The sequence below is a fragment of the Chamaea fasciata genome, unplaced genomic scaffold (genome assembly GCF_029207755.1).
Source record: "Chamaea fasciata isolate MVZ Bird 193981 ecotype frontalis unplaced genomic scaffold, bChaFas1.0.hap1 SCAF_23, whole genome shotgun sequence".
NCBI classification, from domain to species: Eukaryota; Metazoa; Chordata; class Aves; order Passeriformes; family Sylviidae; genus Chamaea; species Chamaea fasciata.
The window spans coordinates 6,335,517-6,356,688 of NW_027094108.1; the positions used below are offsets into that span (position 1 = coordinate 6,335,517).

The 21,172-nt window shown below is 47.6% G+C and overlaps 1 protein-coding gene across 3 annotated transcripts in view; it reads left to right on the forward strand.

Moving 5' to 3' along the window:
• UBR4 (ubiquitin protein ligase E3 component n-recognin 4) overlaps positions 1–21,172 on the forward strand; it is an 81,098-nt gene that overhangs the window by 5,788 nt on the left and 54,138 nt on the right. For all 3 annotated transcript variants that reach the window (XM_066203093.1, XM_066203095.1, XM_066203096.1), the window contains exons 6-43: positions 219–321; positions 853–994; positions 1,098–1,222; positions 1,840–1,964; positions 2,194–2,253; positions 2,382–2,572; positions 2,812–2,911; positions 3,029–3,166; positions 3,922–4,039; positions 4,458–4,645; positions 5,291–5,450; positions 5,582–5,667; positions 6,640–6,809; positions 7,436–7,718; positions 8,319–8,451; positions 8,878–8,957; positions 9,454–9,582; positions 10,031–10,213; positions 10,376–10,498; positions 10,585–10,814; positions 11,442–11,566; positions 12,003–12,100; positions 12,225–12,382; positions 13,080–13,289; positions 13,809–13,910; positions 14,792–14,892; positions 15,079–15,277; positions 15,403–15,591; positions 16,034–16,097; positions 16,287–16,478; positions 17,077–17,147; positions 17,273–17,420; positions 17,872–18,099; positions 18,273–18,443; positions 18,542–18,724; positions 19,635–19,793; positions 20,384–20,536; positions 20,853–21,080. In XM_066203093.1, the coding sequence (XP_066059190.1) occupies positions 219–321; positions 853–994; positions 1,098–1,222; positions 1,840–1,964; positions 2,194–2,253; positions 2,382–2,572; positions 2,812–2,911; positions 3,029–3,166; positions 3,922–4,039; positions 4,458–4,645; positions 5,291–5,450; positions 5,582–5,667; positions 6,640–6,809; positions 7,436–7,718; positions 8,319–8,451; positions 8,878–8,957; positions 9,454–9,582; positions 10,031–10,213; positions 10,376–10,498; positions 10,585–10,814; positions 11,442–11,566; positions 12,003–12,100; positions 12,225–12,382; positions 13,080–13,289; positions 13,809–13,910; positions 14,792–14,892; positions 15,079–15,277; positions 15,403–15,591; positions 16,034–16,097; positions 16,287–16,478; positions 17,077–17,147; positions 17,273–17,420; positions 17,872–18,099; positions 18,273–18,443; positions 18,542–18,724; positions 19,635–19,793; positions 20,384–20,536; positions 20,853–21,080 (5,646 nt within the window). The remainder of the gene's footprint in view (positions 1–218; positions 322–852; positions 995–1,097; positions 1,223–1,839; positions 1,965–2,193; positions 2,254–2,381; positions 2,573–2,811; positions 2,912–3,028; positions 3,167–3,921; positions 4,040–4,457; positions 4,646–5,290; positions 5,451–5,581; positions 5,668–6,639; positions 6,810–7,435; positions 7,719–8,318; positions 8,452–8,877; positions 8,958–9,453; positions 9,583–10,030; positions 10,214–10,375; positions 10,499–10,584; positions 10,815–11,441; positions 11,567–12,002; positions 12,101–12,224; positions 12,383–13,079; positions 13,290–13,808; positions 13,911–14,791; positions 14,893–15,078; positions 15,278–15,402; positions 15,592–16,033; positions 16,098–16,286; positions 16,479–17,076; positions 17,148–17,272; positions 17,421–17,871; positions 18,100–18,272; positions 18,444–18,541; positions 18,725–19,634; positions 19,794–20,383; positions 20,537–20,852; positions 21,081–21,172) is intronic.

Below are 21,172 nucleotides of genomic sequence, written 5' to 3' on the forward strand. Positions count from 1 at the left end.
TAAATCCTGCTTGCATGGGATAAGAGGCAAACAGCCAAATACTGTTGGTGCTATACTGGCAATACTGGATTTGTTTCCTCATGGAATGCAAGGTTCAGTGACATCCATGGCTCTTTTGGAGTTGTGCTGCTGATATCCCTTGCTTCTGTGTAGGGACTTAGAGAAATAATGCGTGTTTTTAGTGCCTCCAGAATATATTTAGTATGTGCTTGCTTTAGGTGGAAGGAGAGAGCGAAGATCAAGCTGCCACGGATCAGACCTCTGCAACAAAGACCAAAAGCATATTCATTGCTCAGAATGTGGCCAGCCTGCAAGAACTTGGTGAGAATCAGCTTTTAGCTTGGGGCCAGAAAAGTACTGGAAAAATGTCTCTCCAGTGTTACATCTCACAGCTCTGAGTGGGAAGGAACTGTCTGACCTAAAGGGTTCCCTGAGTTGTCTAGTGTGATTGCCAAGGGAGGTTGTGGCTGGAGTGGAGTTTTCATTGCAGAGACGAACTCAGTGTATTTGTGTTTGGAGGGGTAAATTATGTGACCAGTATGAAATACCTTATGGGATGGATTGTTGAGAAGATGAGGATTAGAATCACAGGATTGTTAGGGTTGAAAGAGACCTTTGGGGTCATCAAGTCCCACTAGCTGGACCTGGTGTGCCCTGTAACGTGGACACAGAGCTTTGTGACACCCGTTTACAAGCGTGGGCTGCAAACCTCAGCGGCTGGTGTTAGAAAGCACTCTTTATCCCATTGCCTCATCTCTGATGGCGTTTTCTCGCCACCAAGAGCAATTAAGTCAATTACTGAGCGCCGTTAGGGCTGAGCCGGTGACACAGCCCCGCTGCTGTGGTTGGCAGGTGGCTCCGAGAAGCTGCTGCGCGTGTGCCTGAACCTGCCGTACTTCCTGCGCTACATCAACCGCTTCCAGGACGCCGTGTCCGCCAACTCCTTCTTCATCATGCCGGCCACGGTGGCCGACGCCACGGCCGTGCGCAACGGGTCAGTGCCACCCCTGCCCGGGGCATGTCCCTGTGCCTGGGGGAGTCACTGTGCTGGCAGGGCAGGCTCCCTGGCCTGTCCTCACCCTGTGTCCTGCCCGCAGGTTCCACTCGCTGGTGATCGATGTCACCATGGCTCTGGACACACTGTCCCTGCCCGTGCTGGAGCCCCTGACACCCACACGTCTCCAGGACGTGACTGTTCTTGCTCTCAGCTGTCTCTATGCAGGTGAGTGGAGCTTCGGTAGGTTTTTTTGGAACTTTTGGCTGTGTTCTATTACCTGCATGCTGGAGGCTCAGCCCACAAGCAGCCTTTATTTCTCATGAGTTTGAAGCTCTGCAGTAGTGTGGTGATTGGGTTAATACTGAAGTTGTTACTGATATGTTCTGCTGCTGTTCCTGTTAGTATCTAAGAAAAAGACTGAGTGACTCAACATTTTCTTAACAACCTGTAATTTCTGCTCTTTCTTTTTATATTCAGAGCATTATATATTTTTACTTTAGGCTTCAACCTAATTTGTTATAGCCCCAAATCAGCCTTGTTTCCCAGGAGTGATTTAAGCACACCAAAATCCCGAGCGTTTAATTGGTATGGGGGAGACTTTAAGGGGATGTGGCCCTCGAGTCTGAAGATTGTCTTAAAAATGATATTGAATTACATGGTGAAACATTACCTCCTTTAACTGCTCCCATGTGTTTCTGTAGGGTAAAACTTTGCTCTTTTGAGGGTACTAAAGGGTACCATGTTGATGGACATGTTCGAGATGACTTGTCCTAAAGTGCTAAATAGGAACATTTTGTCCCTCTCTGGCCCTAAGAATGTCCCCTGCACTTGTTTTCTCTGAGGTGTGAGCGTGGCCACCTGCATGGCCATCCTGCACGTGGGCAGCACCCAACAGGTACGAACCGGGTCGACGAGCTCCAAAGAAGAAGATTATGAAAACGATGCTGCTACTATTGTACAGAAATGTGTAAGTAAACGGCAGAGTGTTCATTGCTTTCCTCCTCAGCAGGCAAAGAGCACAGAATTTGTATTTGTTTGCAATGCAATACACAACTATGATTTTCAGACGTTGCCATTGCCGGTAAAGGAGTTAAAGGGGTGGCTAATAGTAGAGGGTAAAATAAATTGCATTTGGAGTTTTTATTTTTGTTGCTATCTGGTGGGGTGCCTTACCATGGTTCTGGCTTTATTTGCAGCTTGAAATCTATGAAATGATTGGACAAGCCATCAGCAATTCACGCCGTGCAGGGGGGGAGGTAAGATTTCCATCTCGGGAAGCTTTTTCACCCTTTTTGTGCTGGTGTACTTTGGCATTTGGATTGATGGTGTTTTGTCTTTTTGGTGCTTTTTTCTCCCCCCTTCCCCATGACTTTTGGCACGATAGCATTATCAGAACTTCCAGCTGCTCGGGGCTTGGTGCTTGCTGAACAGCCTCTTCCTCATCTTGAACCTCAGCCCCACGGCCTTGGCTGATAAGGGGAAGGAGAAGGATCCCTTGGCTGCTCTTCGTGTCAGAGACATCATTGCTCGCACTAAGGAGGGCGTGGGGTCTCCCAAGCTGGGACCTGGCAAAGGGTATGTGACACCCCTGCAGGCAGCATTGTCCAGGGCTCTGACCAGCCCCAGCAAGCAGCTACTGCAGGGTCTTACTGGCTGGTCTCGTGAAATTTTATCTCTATTTGCAATTCAAGTCCCAAGTCTTGGAGAGAAGAGAAGTTGTTGTCTCCAGTTTAGCTGAGCTGTCACTTGATTTAGTATTTATTTATTTATTATTTTCTCCCTGAAATGACATTCTGTCCTTTCTGTTTTGGCAGGCATCAAGGGTTTGGGGTGCTATCAGTGGTGCTGGCAAATCATGCCATCAAATTGCTGTCATCTCTTTTCCAAGATCTGCAAGTGGAGGCGTTGCACAAGGTACGCAGGTAGCAGGGACGTTGTCCTGAGACATTCTCCCTTCTCCACTGATGCACACTTGGAATTCTTCTACCAATTTCTCTTTCTTTCACTTCAATTTGAAATTCTGTCCTCCAGGGCTGGGAGAGCGACGGCCCTCCAGCAGTGCTGGATGTCATGGCTCAGAGCACGTCCATCCAGAGGATCCAGCGGCTCATAGACTCTGTGCCACTCACCAACCTGCTGCTGACTCTGCTCTCCACGTCCTACAGAAAGGTAGGAGCTGGCACACACCTAGAGAACTTCTGGAGCTGAGCCACTCCAGATTGTCATCGTGTAACAGACTGGGGCTGTGCTGAGAACATACAATTCTTCTTTCAAATGTCGTCAGCCAGGGCTATCCTCTCTCTCCTCTCTCTCCTCTCTCTCCTCTCTCTCCTCTCTCTCCTCTCTCTCCTCTCTCTCCTCTCTCTCCCCTCTCCCCTCTCCCCTCTCCCCTCTCCCCTCTCCCCTCTCCCCTCTCCCCTCTCCCCTCTCCCCTCTCCCCTCTCCCCTCTCCCCTCTCCCCTCTCCCCTCTCCCCTCTCCCCTCTCCCCTCTCCCCTCTCCCCTCTCCCCTCTCCCCTCTCCCCTCTCCCCTCTCCCCTCTCCCCTTTCCTCTCTTCTCTCCTCTCTCCCCTCTCCCCTCTCCTCTCTCGTAAATTTGACAAACTTGTGCTAATAGAAATGCACTTTTTTTTGTAAGTTCAGTGGTATTTGTGATTTTAGTGGGAAGATGAAAAGGCTGCATTGGTAACAGATGATTTTATATTAAAACTCTTATTCCAAGTGTTGCTTACAAGCTTGGTGTAGATTGTTTATTTTCAGCCATCCTGTGTAATTTTTAGTACAACTTTAGCCTTGAAAAACTGTTAATAAACTAGTTGAGACAAATTTGCTGGAAGAAAATTAAAAGGCATGAGGAAGTTACTCTTATTTTCAAATTTCTGTCCTTCATAATCCCAACATTTTCCTGGTTCTGCTGCCCTTTAGGCCTGTGTCCTGCAGCGCCAGAGGAAGGGCTCCATGAGCAGCGATGCCAGTGCCTCCACTGACTCCAACACTTACTACGAGGATGACTTCAGCAGCACTGAGGAGGACAGCAGCCAAGGTAACAGAGATTGCAGCAGCTCAGGATTTTACGCTGCTTTTCACATTTAATGGAAACCTAGCTACTGTGCTGTTGCCTTCTCAGACTGTGACTTGTAACACTGAAAATACAGAGCAGTTTGTGAGGTCTGTATGGCAGAAATAGTGCTGACTGCACTCTTTTGTGTAAACTGTAGCCTGAGTGACTGGGATTTGACAGTATTTGCTTAAGAGGAGAGTGGAAATTATTTCTTTGTGCAAATTTCTGCTGGACCTCTGTGAAAGGGCTTTGCCCTGTGGTTTGGACAGAAGAAATGAAGGTAGCAGACACCTTAAGGCTGCTCACTGAAATTCTGTTCTAGGCCTTTCTCAGGCTGGGTAGTTTTATGAGGTACTTACTTATAACAGGATGGGTTTGTTGTTCCTGCCCTGTGTGCTAGATGACGACAGTGAACCAATCCTGGGGCAATGGTTTGAAGAGACAATCTCTCCCAGCAAAGAGAAAGTGGCCCCACCACCACCCCCTCCGCCCCCTCCTCTGGAGAGCTCACCGAGGGTGAAGAGCCCCAACAAGCAGAGTGCCGGGGAGAACGGGAACATCCTGGCCAGCCGCAAGGACCCTGAGCTGGTACGGCCAGAGCTCAGCCTGGGGAGCTGTGGGGGCTCGGGGCAGGCACTGCTGGGCTGTGGCACCTGCTCCTGCCAGGGACAGCTGTGCTGGCAGCCTGCAGCCTGTGGGAAAGGGCAGGGCGTTCTGCTCAGGGGAATCAGGGAGTGTCCTGGCTGTGGAGAAGGATGCCTCTCCTCTCTCCCTCACTCCTCTCTCCTCTCCCCCTCTTTCCCTCTCTCCCTCACTCCTCACTTCTCTCTCCCTCTCCCCCTCTCTCCTCTCCTCAGGGTTTGTTGCTGCCAGGGAAGCAGAGGCTGGAGATTGTATCTGTTTCAGTTACAGAGGGAGAGGGAAAATGGGGACAGAGCTGCAAGTGACATGACTTGCTGATAGAATGCTTTTAGCTCCAACTCTGTTGGGTAAAGACAAAAATAAACACTGCAGTGGAGAAGTTGGAGGCCTCCAACCTTCTCAGAGAGTTCTGGAATCAGTCCTGGTCCAAACTGCAGTGCAAGGAGCTGGATTGCCATGAGTACACCTTTCTTCCACTGCAGTGGGGGGAGGTTTAAGGGACTCGATTTATTTTGCTGGTGGTTTAGTTTTTGTTTAATGTTGTCCTTCTGCCTTTGTTGCTTCTATAGTGTGTTTCTCTTTTCTTTTCAGTTTTTGAGCCTAGCTTCAAACATTTTGAACTTTATCACTTCTTCTATGCTGAACTCCAGGAATAACTTCATCCGCAACTACCTGAGCGTGTCCCTGTCAGAGCAGCACATGGCCACGCTGGCAAGCATCATCAAGGAGGTGGACAAGGATGGCCTGAAGGGTGAGTGAGCAAAGCAGCTCTCTGGTAGAGCTGTACAGCTCAGAGATGCTCTTTTTTTTTTCAGTTTTGTGTCAAAGTTTTAAATACTGGAGAGCAAAGGTACTAAGTGGCTTTCAATCCCTGTCTTACAGGCACGTCAGATGAGGAGTTTGCTGCTGCTCTGTATCACTTCAACCATTCCTTGGTGACCTCAGATCTTCAGTCCCCTGCCCTGCAGGTGAGCTGGGATTGAATGCATAAATAAAATGAAGAAGTGGTGGTGTCTGTGTATGCCTATACATGGGATGTCCACCCCTTGAATAGTGTGTTGGTTGTTCCATTTGGCCCTGAGTATATTCTGCAAAAAGAGGTTGGAATATTTTGAGTCCTGTGATTTGAATGACCTTTGCAGTCATCCAGCACTTCCTGCACAGTGTAAACTTAACATCTGGAATTCAGACTAATCCACTTTGAAGGTGATGAAAGTTGAGAAGGAAATGAGTTTGTGTATTTTGTCTTGGAGAGTTGCTTCTATTCATGAGTTTATCAAGACACATTCCTACAGATTTGCCCTGCTGTCAGGACTGATGCCAGACGGCCTTAGAATTTCTCAGGAGAGAATCAAATTAATCCTTTTGCTTTAATGTCTTAACTTTGTAGCCTCTAGGTCTCTTTGCTGGGTCATGGCTGACCTGACTTAACCCGGCCGTGGAGGTTATGAACCTGCTCCGCCCATTACTGAATTCAACTCCTATACTTTGTGGACTGCTTTCTACTGTATTTTAAACACTCTGTTGTTTGTTAATTTTTAAAAGCAGTTGGGCTTTTCATCTGTCTGCCTTTTTACTACATTTGAAAAGAAGCAAATATTGCTGTGATCAGTCAAAGGGCTCTTCTTGCAGATTAACAGATAGTGAACACAGTAGCATAGTCTCTCCTGCTCTGATACTGCAGTGAATGAGAAAAGCTCATTAATGCCATTTTTTTCTGCATTGATGTTGGCACTTGGTTGTGTTTAGGTGGCAAAGTGACAGCATTGAGTGTCCCAGAGTAGCTCTGCCCTGTATCTGAGACAGGAGAGGCACTGCTTTGTGAGCCAAGCTGAGAGCCTTGCTGTTTTTTGTCATCTGTATGCTCAGATCATACTTCTAATTAATTAAAGCATCAGACAGGACTTGCCTCTTTCCAACAAGCCCCTGTTTTGTTCCAGAACACACTTCTCCAGCAGCTGGGAGTTGCCCCTTTTTCTGAAGGTCCATGGCCTCTCTACATCCACCCTCAAAGTTTGTCGGTGCTGTCCCGACTCCTCCTGATTTGGCAGCATAAAGCCACTGCTCAGGGTGATCCTGACGTTCCAGAATGCCTTAAAGTCTGGGAAAGGTGAGATCATTTTATGTTGAGCTGTTAATCAGTCACCTCTTACCTCTCACATTTCCTGTCAAGTGGAAATTCTCTGGCCCCAGCGTTCCAAGTGTGTGTGTTCCCTGATCTGGGATCCGTGTGGTGCTGGGAGGAGCAGAGGGTCAGTCTGCTGTGCTGGGGACTCCTTCAGCCAGAGCCCAGGAAATGAGACCTGCGGTCAGGAGTTAGGGGGCAGGAGGCTGAATTGCACCAAGGCTGGCTGAAAAAAGGGATGGAGAATCTCTTTATCTTTCAGCAGGTTTCTGGTAGGTCCTGTTAGGATGGTGCTGAGATTGTTCCTCTCTGCCATTATTGGTTTAGGTGGTTTAAAGCTCTAAACAGCCTTTCCCAGGGAACAGGTTTGAATCACCCCTTCTCCATTTGAATGGTTGTTCCTGTTTTCCACTAAATATATTTGCCACTGATTTAATTTCTGTAGGTTTTACTGCTCACACAATCTCATTCCAACACATAATGTAGTGAACATTTGTGAAATTGCCAGTATTAGAACAGTAAGCAGAAAAATATTACTTCTAGTTAAAGAGATTTTAAAGAGGGATCTAAGAGGAAAGCTAAACTTGACAAGCTTCCTCTCCTGTTGCCAGGTTTGTGGGCACCCTGAAGCAAAACGCCTTGCAGGGGACTCTCCCCAGTGACACAGAGGATCTGAATGTGGAGCACCTCCAGCTGCTGCTGCTCATTTTCCACAATTTCTCAGAGAGGGGCCGCAGGTCCATCATGATGCTCTGTATCCAGACCATTGTGGAGCTGACAGCAAACATGGAGACCCAGCAGTGTTCCGTGCCTCTCATCGTGGCACGGCTGCTGCTGGTGTTTGACTACCTGCTCCACCAGTACTCCAAGGCCCCTGTGTACCTGTTTGAACAGGTAAGATTTTGACATCTGGGTATTGAATTGGTCACCCAGCAGGAATCTGTAATGGGCAATCATTTGGTGTGTTCGTTCCATGACCCTTGTGAGTAAATCAGTTTTGATGTTGTTACCAAACTTCAGAGTCCAAGGAATGATTAATTATCCTGGCTGGTTCCAGCAGCAGCTTCAGTTGGAGTGTAAATTCCTGGTGTGACTGGTGTCTTAATAAATCCTAGTAAGGACAAAATGACTGTCCCACCATATCTTTAAAATACTGAGTATTTGGCTGTTTATTTCACAAATACCTTTTGTACTTCCTTGCTTTAGTGTTTCACCTTGGAGGTTTTTGGCACTGTCCTTATTAATGGGATGAGATGATGCTTTCTGCCTGGCTTTTCCAATTGTGGGAAGCTTGTCCGTGGATTTAAACTGCTCAGTCCAGAATAAAAACCACCAGGGAGGCTCCAGGGCTTCCCCCGGAAGAGTTTAATGTTGTCTTCTGAATAGGACTGTTTCTATTCTGTGTTTCTGTCTCTGTGGGGTGGTATTTTCTCCCTGTCCCTCAGTGACAAGGATGCCATGGGTGGGTTTTTTGTTTGGTTTTTTCTAATTCAGGTCCAATATAATTTGCTTACTCCACCCATTGGCTGGGTGAGTGGATCCCAGGACAGCAGCAGACGAACGTCTGTCCCACTTTATCATGGCTTTAAAGAAGTGGAAGAAAACTGGACCAAACATTGTTCATCAGGTAAGAAGAAAAATTTAAGGAATTTTTTATTCCAAGATTTGCTTTTATAAATAAATGAGAGCTTTCTCTGTGCCTTGGTTTGGGCAGCTTTTCCTGCTTTTAATGGCCATAGTTGCGATAGGTAAAAATACACCTAATGATTCAAGAATTGTTTTATTAAACAAAATTCAAGGTTGTTCTCTTCTAGGAATATGCAACAAGTAATTAAAAATAGGTCTGTATTTATTTTGCCAGGATTGTAGGAGTAGGAAAGCTTTGGCTGCCTGTACCACAGGTTAGAGCACCTATAATGTGTCATGGAGCTGGCTTGGAATCTGGTGGTAGTCATGCAATGCAGAAGGTTGTGGGGATGGAGGAGAGAATCTTGACACAATGTGGCCTGTTTAAACTGCCACTTTCAAGGGGTTTTTTGTTCTCACATTCCAGAGTCTGCTCCACAGCCCAGGTTCTACTGCATCCTGTCTCCAGAAGCTTCTGAGGATGATCTGAACCGTCTGGACAGCACGGTATGGTACTGCTGGTAGAGACTTTCTGGAAGGCCGTGGGGGTTTGCCAAGTGCCAGGGAAAACAGACAAGAAGGAAAGACTTGATTAAAAAGAGGGACCAGGGATCTTTCACTAAGTGGAGAGAAGAAGAGTGGCCAGATAAGATAACATGAGATTCCTTCTTACCCCCAGTTGGATGTCAGGGCAGTCACTGTGCAAAGTCTGTGAAGATCTATTGTAGTACTTGCAGGAATGCTTGGGATTCAGACAAAGGCATGTGGCATTAGAATTTTCTTCTCATCACTTTGCTCCAGGTTCTCCCTGGGTTTTGTTTCCTCACTAAATTAGTTGTCATCAGTGTTATGGGCTCTCTCTCCTGCCTGCTCCTTATCCCCAGTCCATTGATGCTCAGTCCCAACAGAACCTCTCCCTGAAGTTTATTTTGCAAGGTTTTGGGCTGTGGGTATTCTGAATGCTTAAAGAGCTTTTCTAAGCAAGATTTGTAATCTCCTGCAGGTTTGTGAGGTCCTTTTCTCCAGGGCTACCAAGTACGACGAGCTCTACGCAGCCCTCACCTCGTTACTGGCTGCTGGTTCCCAGTTTGACACACTCAGGAGGAGGGAGAACAAAAATGTCACTGCACTGGTAAGACTGTCTTGCTGCTTGTGTTGAGGAATAACAAGTTTTCAAACTTAGTATTTTCAAGCAAAGTATTTAACTGAAGTATTTTGGGCTTGGAGTAACGAGGAACTTAAAAATCTCATAACTAACCAGAGTGTTTGCGGTGGCTGCGCATCTCTTGAGTTTTTAATTCATAATGTGCTTCAGACTTTCTGTAAGTCCGTGGTAATTCCAGGAGGTGTGGCTAGAACACAAATAAACAGGAGAAAATTGTGTAATTTTTCCTTTTTCTTTTCTCACTCCTGTGTTGCATGTTTTATTGTTTAATGTGACAGAAACTCAGTCCAGAATGTGTTCATCTGATTTGGCACATCTGCAGGAGTGTGGACTCTCTGAGGAGATATTTCAGTAGTTGTAATGATGGAAACTGCAGTCCTTCTGAAATAATTTTTCCAACTGTTCCTCTGCTTAGGAAGCCTGTGCCCTTCAGTACTATTTCCTGATCCTGTGGCGGATCCTGGGGATTTTGCCTCCCTCCAAAAGCTACATGCACCATTTGGCCACGAACACCCCTGAGATGAGTGACTGTGACCTCCTGCACACCCTGCGCTGGTCCTCCCGCCTGCAGATCCCATCCTACGTCGTGTGGATCAAGGTACAGCCTCAGCTCCCTGGGGTGGTGACAGTGGCAGTGTCAATCCCTCTGTGCTGACTGCACCTGGGATTTGTTTTGGGGGAACTTGTGCCTGTCTCTTCTAAACTGGTTAATTCCAGAGCACTGTTCAAGTGAGATGGATCTGGGTTTTGGCATTTGTAGGATCACCTTATCAAGCAGGGCATGAAGGCTGAACATGCTGCTCCTCTCATGGAACTGACCTCCAGCAAGTGCATCTCAGTGAAGTACGACGTGGAAATAGCAGAGGAATACTTTGCTCGACAGGTGAGGTGTGGGAGTGCAGCTGCACATACAAACTTCTGCTTCTGTGGGATGATCTGCACTTACTGTTCCATCTTCTGTATTTTCAGATCTCTTCTTTCTGTGCTGTCGACTGCACAACCATTCTCCAACTGCACGAAGTCCCCAGTTTACAATCCATTTACACCCTTGATGCTGCAATCTCCAAGATCCAGGTTTCTCTAGATGAGCACTTTTCCAAGTTAGCTGCAGAAACTGATCCTCACAAGTCCTCAGAGATAACCAAGAACCTCCTCCCTGCTACGCTGCAGCTCATTGACACTTACGCTACTTTTACCAGGTACAGTCCTTGGGATTTCCAGCAGGACTACAATTTCCTGCTGTGCTTTGGGCTTTCTCTGCATCTTGTGTGTTGTTTTCTTAGAAGTGCCTGGGAGTTTTACATTCCGGAGTAATTACTTTATGTCCTCTAGAGGGTCCATTGCTTTATAAGAGGAATAACAAGTAGCTTCTCAAGCTATGCATGGGACTTTGTTGTTTCTGAGTAGCCTCCTTGTCTGATCTTCCAAGGCTTCCTTGCAAGTTTGCAAAACCAGCTTTTCCTCCAAAGATAAAACCACCCTCTAAGATAGTGCTACTTAAGGTTATTTCTGTGGGATAATGCTGAGGCTGTCAGACCATCAAGAAAGAAGGGGGGGTTTAATTCTTACATTAAAAATCTAAATTCTTCTAAACTCTCGTTAGAACCTGTGTAGAAGAAAGCAAAAGTAAATCAGCTTTTTCTTTTTGGGCACTTCTCCTGGTAAGTAGCTTAGAGGGGATAAAAGCCCAGAACTCCCTTAGTGGTGTGAGATGAAGTGTGGGGCAGAACTTCAGAAGTTTGTGTTTCATCTGTCACTCCACTGACACACTTAGTTCTGCAGCGCAGAGCCGATTCCTGAGGTAAATCCCCTCCCTGTGCCTGCAGATCCTACTTGCTGCGGAGCCTGTCGGAGGAGGCTGGCCCGGACAGCAAACCCTCCGAGGAGAAGCTGCGGGGCTACGCCGCCGTGCTGGCCATCGGCTCCGGCCGCTGCAAGTCCAACACTCTGGGTGAGGGCCAGGGCAGGGCTGTGCTCCAGGGTCCTCCCCCAGAGGAGAATCTTTCCACAATGCTTCCCATTTCAATACCAATTCCAAAGTGATCTCTGTTCAAATGAGTGAGTTGTGCTGCCAGCAGCACACTGCAGTCTCTTCGGTATCCTACGAGCTGAAACAGTTGGGCAAACCTTGAAAGGATCATTATCTTGTGGGCTCCTCTGGATTAGTGAGGTGTTTTTGTAACCTTATTGGGGCTTGTGGCATGGAATAACAAGGGGAACTGTGAAATGTTGGTGTGCTGAAGACTTCTGTGAATTAGTATTTGTGCCATGTTTTCTGCAGTTTTAATGAACTGAAAGAAGCTGGGATGCTCTTTAAAACCTGGGGATGATTTTGACTTGTAGACCTATGAGTTTATTCAGTGCCTGATTGCTCTGTGTAACTGCAGGTCCAACCCTTGTCCAGAACTTGCCATCAGCTGTGCAGACCCTGTGTGAATCCTGGAACAACATCCACACCAACGAGTTCCCCAACATTGGCTCATGGGTGAGTGACTCAGGGCCTGACGTGGTGTGGGTGCAGCTGCAGGAGTTGCTGGGAATGGGGGCAGTGTGTGGCTCTGGCCCAGATGCAGGGCTCTGATGTTGTGTGTGTGTGTGTCCCTCCGCAGCGCAACGCCTTTGCCAACGACACCATCCCTGCAGAAAGCTACATCAGCGCCGTGCAGGCCGCCCACCTGGGCACCCTCTGCAGCCAGAGCCTGCCCCTGGCAGCCTCCCTCAAGCACACCCTGCTGTCCCTGGTCAGGCTCACCGGGGATCTCATCGTGTAAGTCGGTCCTTGTGTTACACTCTGCGCTCCACACGCTGCTGGGTGCTTTGCTCTGTGTCCTCCAGGGCTGACTTCAGACTGTGTCTGTGCAACATTTAGTGACCTGGTGCTGGTTCTGACCTAAACCTTCCAGTTCACAGTTCCAAGTACCAAATGAATGGACAGACAGTTTTTCTGTCTTCCTGTGGTATCTCCAAAAGTCAAGCTCCCTGAGGGAAACCTGTTTGTCTAGTATGGACTTGAAGAAAGCAGGATATAAACTGACACAATACGGATCTAACTAATTCATTTGTGGTTTGTTATCATTCACTTGTGTGAAGTTTTTAATGTATAAGGAAAAGTGAAATGCCATTTTTTTTTTCCCAGGGACTTAGTCTAAAATACTCTGAAACTAAAAAGTAGTTGTTGACACTGCAGACAAGCCCCAAAGCCACAATATATGGCGGTGGGACTGTCTAGGCAGATGTTGTAACTGTATGTATGCAAAAATAACGTGTAGAATTTTCCAAAGGGTGACTGTTCTTCTGAGGGAGAAAATGGATTGGCCAGTGTTTTTATCCCACCTTTCCAAAAAGGCTTTCAGCACTGACTTCCATCCAGAGTTGTGCCTCACTTAATGTGAATTCTGGTTTCCAGCAGGCATGAGCCGTGATACGTCATACGGAGAATTAACTCATGTCCTTTTCTTTTCAAGCTGGTCAGATGATCTGAACCCACCCCAGGTGATCCACTCCCTGCTGCCCCTCCTTCTGGAGACCAGCACAGAGAGTGTGGCAGAAATCAGCAGCAACTCCCTGGAAAGGATCTTGGGCCCGGCAGAGTCTGATGAGTTCCTGGCCCGTGTTTATGAGAAGTTGATCACGGGGTGCTATAACATACTGGCCCATCACTCTGACCCAAACAGGTAACAAAGCTGTGTGCAGAGATTGGCTACAGCAGGGTTGGGTCTGGAACAGAAAAAATCAGCTCATTCTGTACTTGTATACTATAAATATGAGGTATTTTATTCACATTGCCAAAATTGAGAAGTAGGGGTGAGAGCAAGAGAGAATGGGGAGGAGTAACACTGGAAGAGATTTAAAGTGTAAAAAGAGCAACTCTTTATAGGAATTTGTGTTTGAAGTCTCTGAAAGGTTTGGATTATTTTAGGTTTCTGACTGGGACTTGCCTTGCAGCATCATGTGTCCCTTTGTTCTAACTTGGTGGATCTGTTGCTGTTTCTATGAAGTTGTTCATCAGTTGTTTTTCTGCTGTCTCTTGGAGGAACAACTGTTTTCAATTGGTGGAAAATTTCTGGGAATTGTAATGGCAGATAGATCACTTCTGGCCTCTCAGAACTGCTGTGATTGTTGAAATTATTTCTAGATGTTCTTACTTGATCCTCATGTATTCGATCCTTATCTATTCCTCTTTTAATCCTCAGTGGCCTGGATGAGTCCATCTTGGAGGAGTGTTTGCAGCATCTGGAGAAACAGCTGGAGAGCAGCCAGGCCAGAAAAGCCATGGAGGAATTCTTTTCAGAAAGGTGAAGTCACCATGGAAGTTGTGGCCCAAAGACTTAATTTCTTGTCCTTTTTCTATTAGCTTTTCACTGTAGACTGTGATGTTAATGCCATTTTGCAGGAAAATACAGGCTCTGTAAAGCCAGGATATCCTTCAGGCAGTGCAGGAGAGTGGGAAGAGACTCTGGGGGGAAGAGGATGTGGATCTTTGTCCAAATCAAACACTCAGCGAGGCCTCACAGTGGTGATCAGTGGGGAATCTTGCAGGATGCTTGTTGTGTCAGAGCAGCTTTCTGCAAGATGCTGCTCCATAAGGCACTTACGGACCAAGCTGAAAAATCCCAGATACTCCTAATGCCTCTGTGGGACCATGGATTGATTATTTTAAGGGTGGGGCAGGGGGATTGGCCTGACTTAGAATCATAAAGACAAATTGTACTGGCAGCAGCCTAGAACAGCTGTGATAGAAACAGCCTAGCACAACCACAGTGTTCTGGGTATGAGGGGAACAGGAGGAAAGGCTTTCTCCATCAGAAAGCCAGCCATTGCCTGGTTTTTCTCTTTACCTGTTGAACAGTTTAGATTGAAAGCAGCCTGGCTGTACCTTGTTAGTATGGAAGGGAACGATAGGCAAGAAAATCTTGACTTCTGTTTTGGAGCCAGTTCAGGCCCTTTTGTGGCTAGATATGTAGAGAACACTGAAATGCTACTGAGGAGCCCCTTTTTGAGTTTTGGTCTGTGTTGAGTTTGCTGTTTGGCTGAAAGTTTCTCTGGTTTGGTTGCTGAGCAGTGTTAACACAAACTCCTGCCAGCCTGAAACATGAGGACAGGGAGAAGCGGAGCCAGTGGAAAAGGGGAATGGGCTGCTTTTTACAAAGCTGATTTAATTCTCCCCTCTGTACAGTGGAGAGCTGGTGCAGATCATGATGGCGACAGCCAACGAGAACCTCTCGGCCAAGTTCTGTAACAGGGTGCTGAAATTCTTCACCAAGCTCTTCCAGCTGAGTAAGTGCCAGTGGGATCTCCTCCATCCTGCCTTTTCCACTTCACACTGTTCTCGTATTGTCTGAGATTGGAAGGTCCTTGGAAGAAAAGCTGTGGGAGGGAGTGGGGTCACAGCTTCACGCTTCAAGGAAAGCCATTTTCACAGTTCCTTGGAGCATCTGTCACTGACAGTAACTTTCCCCTCAGCTGAGAAGAGCCCCAACCCCAGCCTGCTGCGCCTCTGCGGCTCCCTGGCCCAGCTGGCCTGCGTGGAGCCCGTGAGGCTGCAGGCCTGGCTGACCAGGATGACCATGTCCCCGCCCAAGGACTCGGACCAGCTGGACGTGGTGCAGGAGAACAGGCAGCTGCTGCAGCTCCTGACCACTTACATTGTTCGGGAGAACAGGTAAAGCATAGCCTTGCTCCTGTCTTGTGTGTGCTCCCTGTCCCTCTTGTTCTCTAGAGCAATCCCTTGTGAGTGGCTGCTGGTTCTTTGTGGCACCTGTGTGAAACTCTCCTCTTTCTGCTCAGCCAAGTGGGGGAAGGCGTGTGCACTGTTCTGCTCAGCACTCTGATACCAATGGCAACGGAGATGCTGGCCAATGGGGATGGCACGGGCTTTCCTGAGCTGATGGTCGTCATGGCAACTTTGGCCAGTGCAGGACAAGGGGCAGGACACCTCCAGCTTCATGGTGCTGCTGTGGACTGGCTGGGGAGATGGTAAGAGTGAACTCTGTACTGCTGATGCTTCATTTCTGGGGTTTTTTTAATTTCTTTTTTGGTGTTTTGGTGGTGACAGAAATTTATGTTTACAGATATTCCATTCTCTCTTGGTTGGTTGGTTGTTGTTCGGGATATAAAGTGTCTGAGGGAAGCTGATCTGTGTCCCATCTGTTCCAAACAATCACTTTTTTTTCCTTTACTATGGATGGTTTAATTACTGTATTTATACATTCCCAGTCGTTAATCTAAAGCAAACTGAATGCATGAAACTGGTGGTCAGGGCTGAGTTTATACTTCCTAAAGGCTGTCAGCTGGAGTGAGGGGTTTTGGAGTCCCCATCCCTGGGAGTGTTCCATGGCAGGGGGTGGGATGAGGTGAGCTTCAGGATCCCTTCCATCCAGAACCACTCTGTAGTAATTCCCAGCGTTCTGTGTTGCAGCAAGAAATACCTGTCTCAGAAGAACGTGGTAGAAAAGATGAATGCCAACGTCATGCAAGGGAAGGTAAGCCTTGTGCTGGTGCTGCACTTGCAGGAATGACCCCAGGCACGAGTTCAGCTGTCCTGGTTCGGTTGCATGGTGGGAATTTTAAGGCAGTTCGGCCAGGGGGTGACTATCCCGTGTTCATGCCCAGTAGCAGCTGCTGTGAGCTGTGAGTATTGCCTCTGATTTTCCTTCCCCTCTGCTCCCCAGCACGTGACAATCCTGGAGTGCACGTGCCACATCGTGTCCTACCTGGCCGATGTCACCAACGCGCTGAGCCAGAGCAGCGGGCAGGGCCCCAGCCACCTCTCGGTGGACGGCGAGGAGCGCGCCATCGAGGTGGACTCCGACTGGGTGGAGGAGCTGGCCGTGGAGGAGGAGGACTCGCAGGCTGAGGACTCGGTAGGCAGCGGGCACAGTGAATGCTGCAAAGAACAGGAGGGTTTATTTTGCACCTCCCAAATCACTCGGCTTGGAAATTGAGATTCTGTGTTTGTTTCTGGTGAGAAACTGAGGGAAGGACCCTACGTGTCAGGTCTGGAGGAGAGGATCTGTCATTCCTGCCTAGATGTGTTGACTTTGTAATGTCAGCAAAAATTAAATATTTATTTTTTTCAATTAAAAAAGGGAAGAAATGGGATAAAATGGGGTTGTTCTTACTGGTTGGTTAGCGATTACTAGTTTTTGTATCAGCAAGCGACTTAGATTAATTCTTTAAGTGCTCTTGGGTGGTGAAAAAGAGCTGTTAGAATGTTTTGGGGGGTTTTTTTGTATCACCGTTTTTGATACTGTTTCTTTCTCCTGTTAAACTTTTCCAGTTACTACAATGTGTCACCATCTCCTCTCCATGTGGTTTGATACCAGCTGCCTTCTAGCTCAGTGTTGCTAAAATTTGCTCTTCTTAAAATGCGCATTTGGTGTCTGGGGAATTTATTCTGTACATGGACTTCACTGTAGCTGCAGTTATGACACCTTTCTAAAACAATTTTGTTCTGGATAGGATGAAGATTCTCTCTGTAATAAACTCTGTACCTTCACCATCACCCAGAAAGAATTCATGAATCAACACTGGTAAGAACCTCAAGCTTGTGTTCAGAGTTTCAGCCTGATATTTCTGGCCATTGGGAAGGAAACCAGTGTAGCTTGTGAGCCTCAAGGCACTGCCTGTCAAAACTCACCTGGCTTATTTTGGGCAGGTACCACTGTCACACTTGCAAGATGGTTGATGGGGTTGGTGTTTGCACAGTTTGTGCTAAAGTTTGTCACAAGGATCATGAGATTTCTTACGCCAAGTACGGATCCTTCTTCTGTGACTGTGGAGCCAAGGAGGATGGCAGCTGCCTGGTAAATTCTTTATGTCTTCAGATTTTCAAGTCCTTTGCAATTTTCTGTTCTGCAGTAAGTTATGTCAGGATTTGAGTGTGCAGGAGTGCTAAGACTTGAAGGCCTTGACTTTATAATGAACCCTTGGAATTTACAGCTTGCCTGGAAACTATTTTTTTTTTGCACCAAATAAGAGCATAAATCTGTGTCCTAGTGACTCGTGGGCTTTCACCTGCCTTTAAGGAATTTGCTGCATTGCAAAGAACACCTTTTCCTATGTTTACCACTAACAGCAAATGAAATAATTATATCTTAAATATGGAAATGTTTTAATCCTTGTGTGGAGAGTCACATGCAGGATGTTATTTCTTTAGAATTGCGCTCTAATTGCCGCTCATACCTTCTCTGTTCACTTCCTCAGTAGCCAGGTTGAGCCTGGTTTGGGATTTTAGCATTCCTCTGTCATTCCCAGGCATTGGTGAAGAGAACTCCCAGCAGTGGGATGAGCTCTACCATGAAGGAATCGGCGTTCCAGAGCGAGCCCCGCGTGCCCGAGAGCGTCATCCGCCACGCCAGCACGTCCCCGGCTGAGAAGGCCAAGGTCACCATCAGCGAGGGCAAGGGTCCTGACGAGGAAAAGCCCAAAAAGAGCAGCCTGTGCAGGAATGTGGAGGGCTGCCGAGAGGAGCTGCAGTCCCAGGTATGATTGTCAGCTGCTGAGCGGATGGCTTGTGATGAGGATCTTGGGCAGGCTCGGCTGGTTATTAGCTGAGATGAGAGGGTCATAAGGGGGTGTCAGGCTTTCAAAAGAGCTGATACGCAGCTCCCATCACGAGCATCTTGTTCCTCATTTGCCTGATCTCTTTCTTGTAGGCCAACTTCTCCTTTGCACCTCTGGTGCTGGAGATGCTGATTTTCCTGATGGATGCCATCCAGGTCAACTTCCAGCAAGCTTCAGCCATGGGGAGCAGCAGCCGAGCCCAGCAGGCTCTCAACGAGCTCCACACTTTGGACAAATCAGTAGAAATGACGGATCAGCTGATGGTAGGGAACAAGAGGAAAGAACCGAGTGTGAATGGGGGGGAGTGGCTTTTAAACAGAGACATTCCAGTGACACCCTTTGGCTGCTTTCCCTGGCTCAGGTCCCGACCCTCGGCTCTCAGGAAGGCGCCTTTGAGAACGTGCGCATGAACTACAGCGGGGACCAGGGCCAGACCATCCGGCAGCTGATCAGTGCGCACGTGCTGCGCCGCGTGGCCATGTGCGTGCTGTCCTCGCCCCACGGCCGCCGCCAGCACCTGGCTGTCAGCCACGAGAAGGGCAAGGTGGGCCCCCAGGGAAATGGGACAGTGCTGGATCCCTGGGTTCCCAGGGAAATGGGACAGTGCTGGATCTCTGGGTTCCCAGGGAAATGGGACAGTGCTGGATCCCTGGGTCCCTGGGGAGATGGGACAGTGCTGGATCTGCTGGGGTCCCAAGGGAAATTGGAACAGTGCTGGATGCAGTGGGTTCCCAGGGAAATGGAACAGTGCTAAGGAACAGGCAGGACTATGGTTTGTTCTGCCTGTCTTGAGATCTGGTGTGCAGTGTTGCATAGCTCAGAGGAACCTCGCACAGGGAAAAGAGTTTCTGCAGCAGGAACACTGAGAACAGCTCACTGCCATCACCCACCTCGCTGCAGCCACCTGAAAGGAGGTTGGAGTCGGGTGGTGGTCCATGACTCAGTGAAAGGACAAAAGGAAATGGCCTTAAGGTGCACCAAGGAAAGGTCAAATTAGTTACTATAAACAAAAAATTGTCTGCAGGAGTGGTCAGACATTGGAATAAATTGCCCAGAGAGGTGGTGGAGTCACCAACTCTGGAGGTGTTCAAGAGCTGTCGGGACATGGCACTTGGGAATGTGGTTTAGGGATGATTATGGTGGTGTTGGTGTGATGGTTGGACTCAGTGATCTCATGGATCCCCTCCAGCCTCGATGATTCTGTGGGTCTGATTCTGGAACTGGGATCTGGAACTGAAATGCCGGACTCCCCTCAGTTAGAGTCAGATAACTGAGTTCATTGTGTGGTTCTGATGCTGTAACTGGGATCTGGAACTGAAATGCCTGACTCCCCTCAGTTACAGTCAGATAACTGAGTTCATTGTGTGGTTCTGATTCTGTAACTGGGATCTGGAACTGAAATGCCTGACTCCCCTCAGTTACAGTCAGATAACTGAGTTCATTGTGTGGTGCAGATCACAGTGCTCCAGCTCTCAGCCCTGCTGAAACAAGCCGACTCCAGCAAAAGGAAACTGACCCTCACCCGCCTGGCATCCGCACCCGTCCCGTTCACAGTGCTGAGCCTGACTGGGAATCCCTGCAAGGAAGACTACCTGGCTGTGTGTGGGCTGAAGGTAAGTGCCTGCCAAACCCTTTTCCAGGGAGCTGCAAACATCAGCTCAAAGCCAGCTGTCTTCGTTTTCTCTGAGGAGTTAGCACGGAGCTGCCTCCAAAGTTCTGTCACTAATTCAGCTTCTGGTTCACTTTCCTGCTAGATAGATGAGGTCAAAGAAGCAGGACCTGTATGGACAATTTAATTAATGAGACAGTGCCTCGAAATAGTATTTCTTAGTGTATTTAGGCTGATTGTGTTTTAAGACAAGAGCCAAGGTTTAGTCATGTCAAACTTAGTGTGCTAAAACTAGTCTGTAACAATTAGTGTTCTTTGGCAAGGACTCCTCCTTTTTGTATTCTCCCAAATTTAGATTCAGCTTTCCCAGTGCAGAATCTGCAGATGTGTTATTTAGCTGAGCAAAAGCTGCACTCCATAGTTTTTTCTTTTCAGACCTTCGTGTCATTTAACTTCAGTGCAGGAAATTGTGATTTAGGTTCTCTGAATCGTTATTTACTGTAAGAGAAATGCTGACATGTAACTCCATTGTTGGCTTCAAATATTTATAAACACTTCGTTTTAATACTTAACCTATTTTTTTCATTACTCCAGGATTGCCATGTGTTAACATTCAGCAGCTCTGGATCAGTCTCTGATCATTTGGTGCTTCATCCCCAGCTGGCCACTGGGAATTTCATCATCAAAGCCGTGTGGCTGCCAGGATCTCAAACAGAGCTGGCCATTGTCACTGCAGACTTTGTGAAGGTATGTCTGGCCATGAGCTACTGATGATACAGCTTCTGTCAGACATCAGAGTCTGGATCCTCAGGGAGTTGCATGTGGGAGAATGTGATAATATTCTGGGAAATAAACTGGAAGTATAAATTTGGGATGTTTGGGCTGTTTTTGCAAGGAAAAGCAAACCCAAAGAGCTCAAAGAGAAAAAAAAGCCCCGAACTGTGACATCTCAGAGGGATTCCCTCATCTCAGCACTTGTTCATTTGCATTGTTTTGTATCATAGCAGTTAATTACTGCCTTGATAATCATTGTAGTTAATTATTTCCTTGGTTCTTCCCACAGATTTATGACCTCTCAGTAGATGCCTTGAGTCCAACTTTTTACTTCCTCCTACCAAGTTCCAAAATCAGGGATGTCACCTTCCTGTTCAACGAGGAGGGGAAGAACATCATTGTGATCATGTCCTCTGCTGGCTACATCTACACACAGCTCATGGAGGAGGCCAGCAGTGCCCAGCACGGGCCCTTCTATGTCACCAACGTGCTTGAAGTCAACCACGAGGACCTGAAGGTGCTGGTGACTTCCCTTTCTCTCTGTTTTTACTTCTTCCACTTGAAGGCAGAAGTTTCCTTCTTTTTTTCCCTTTTCCTTTTAAGCCCCCT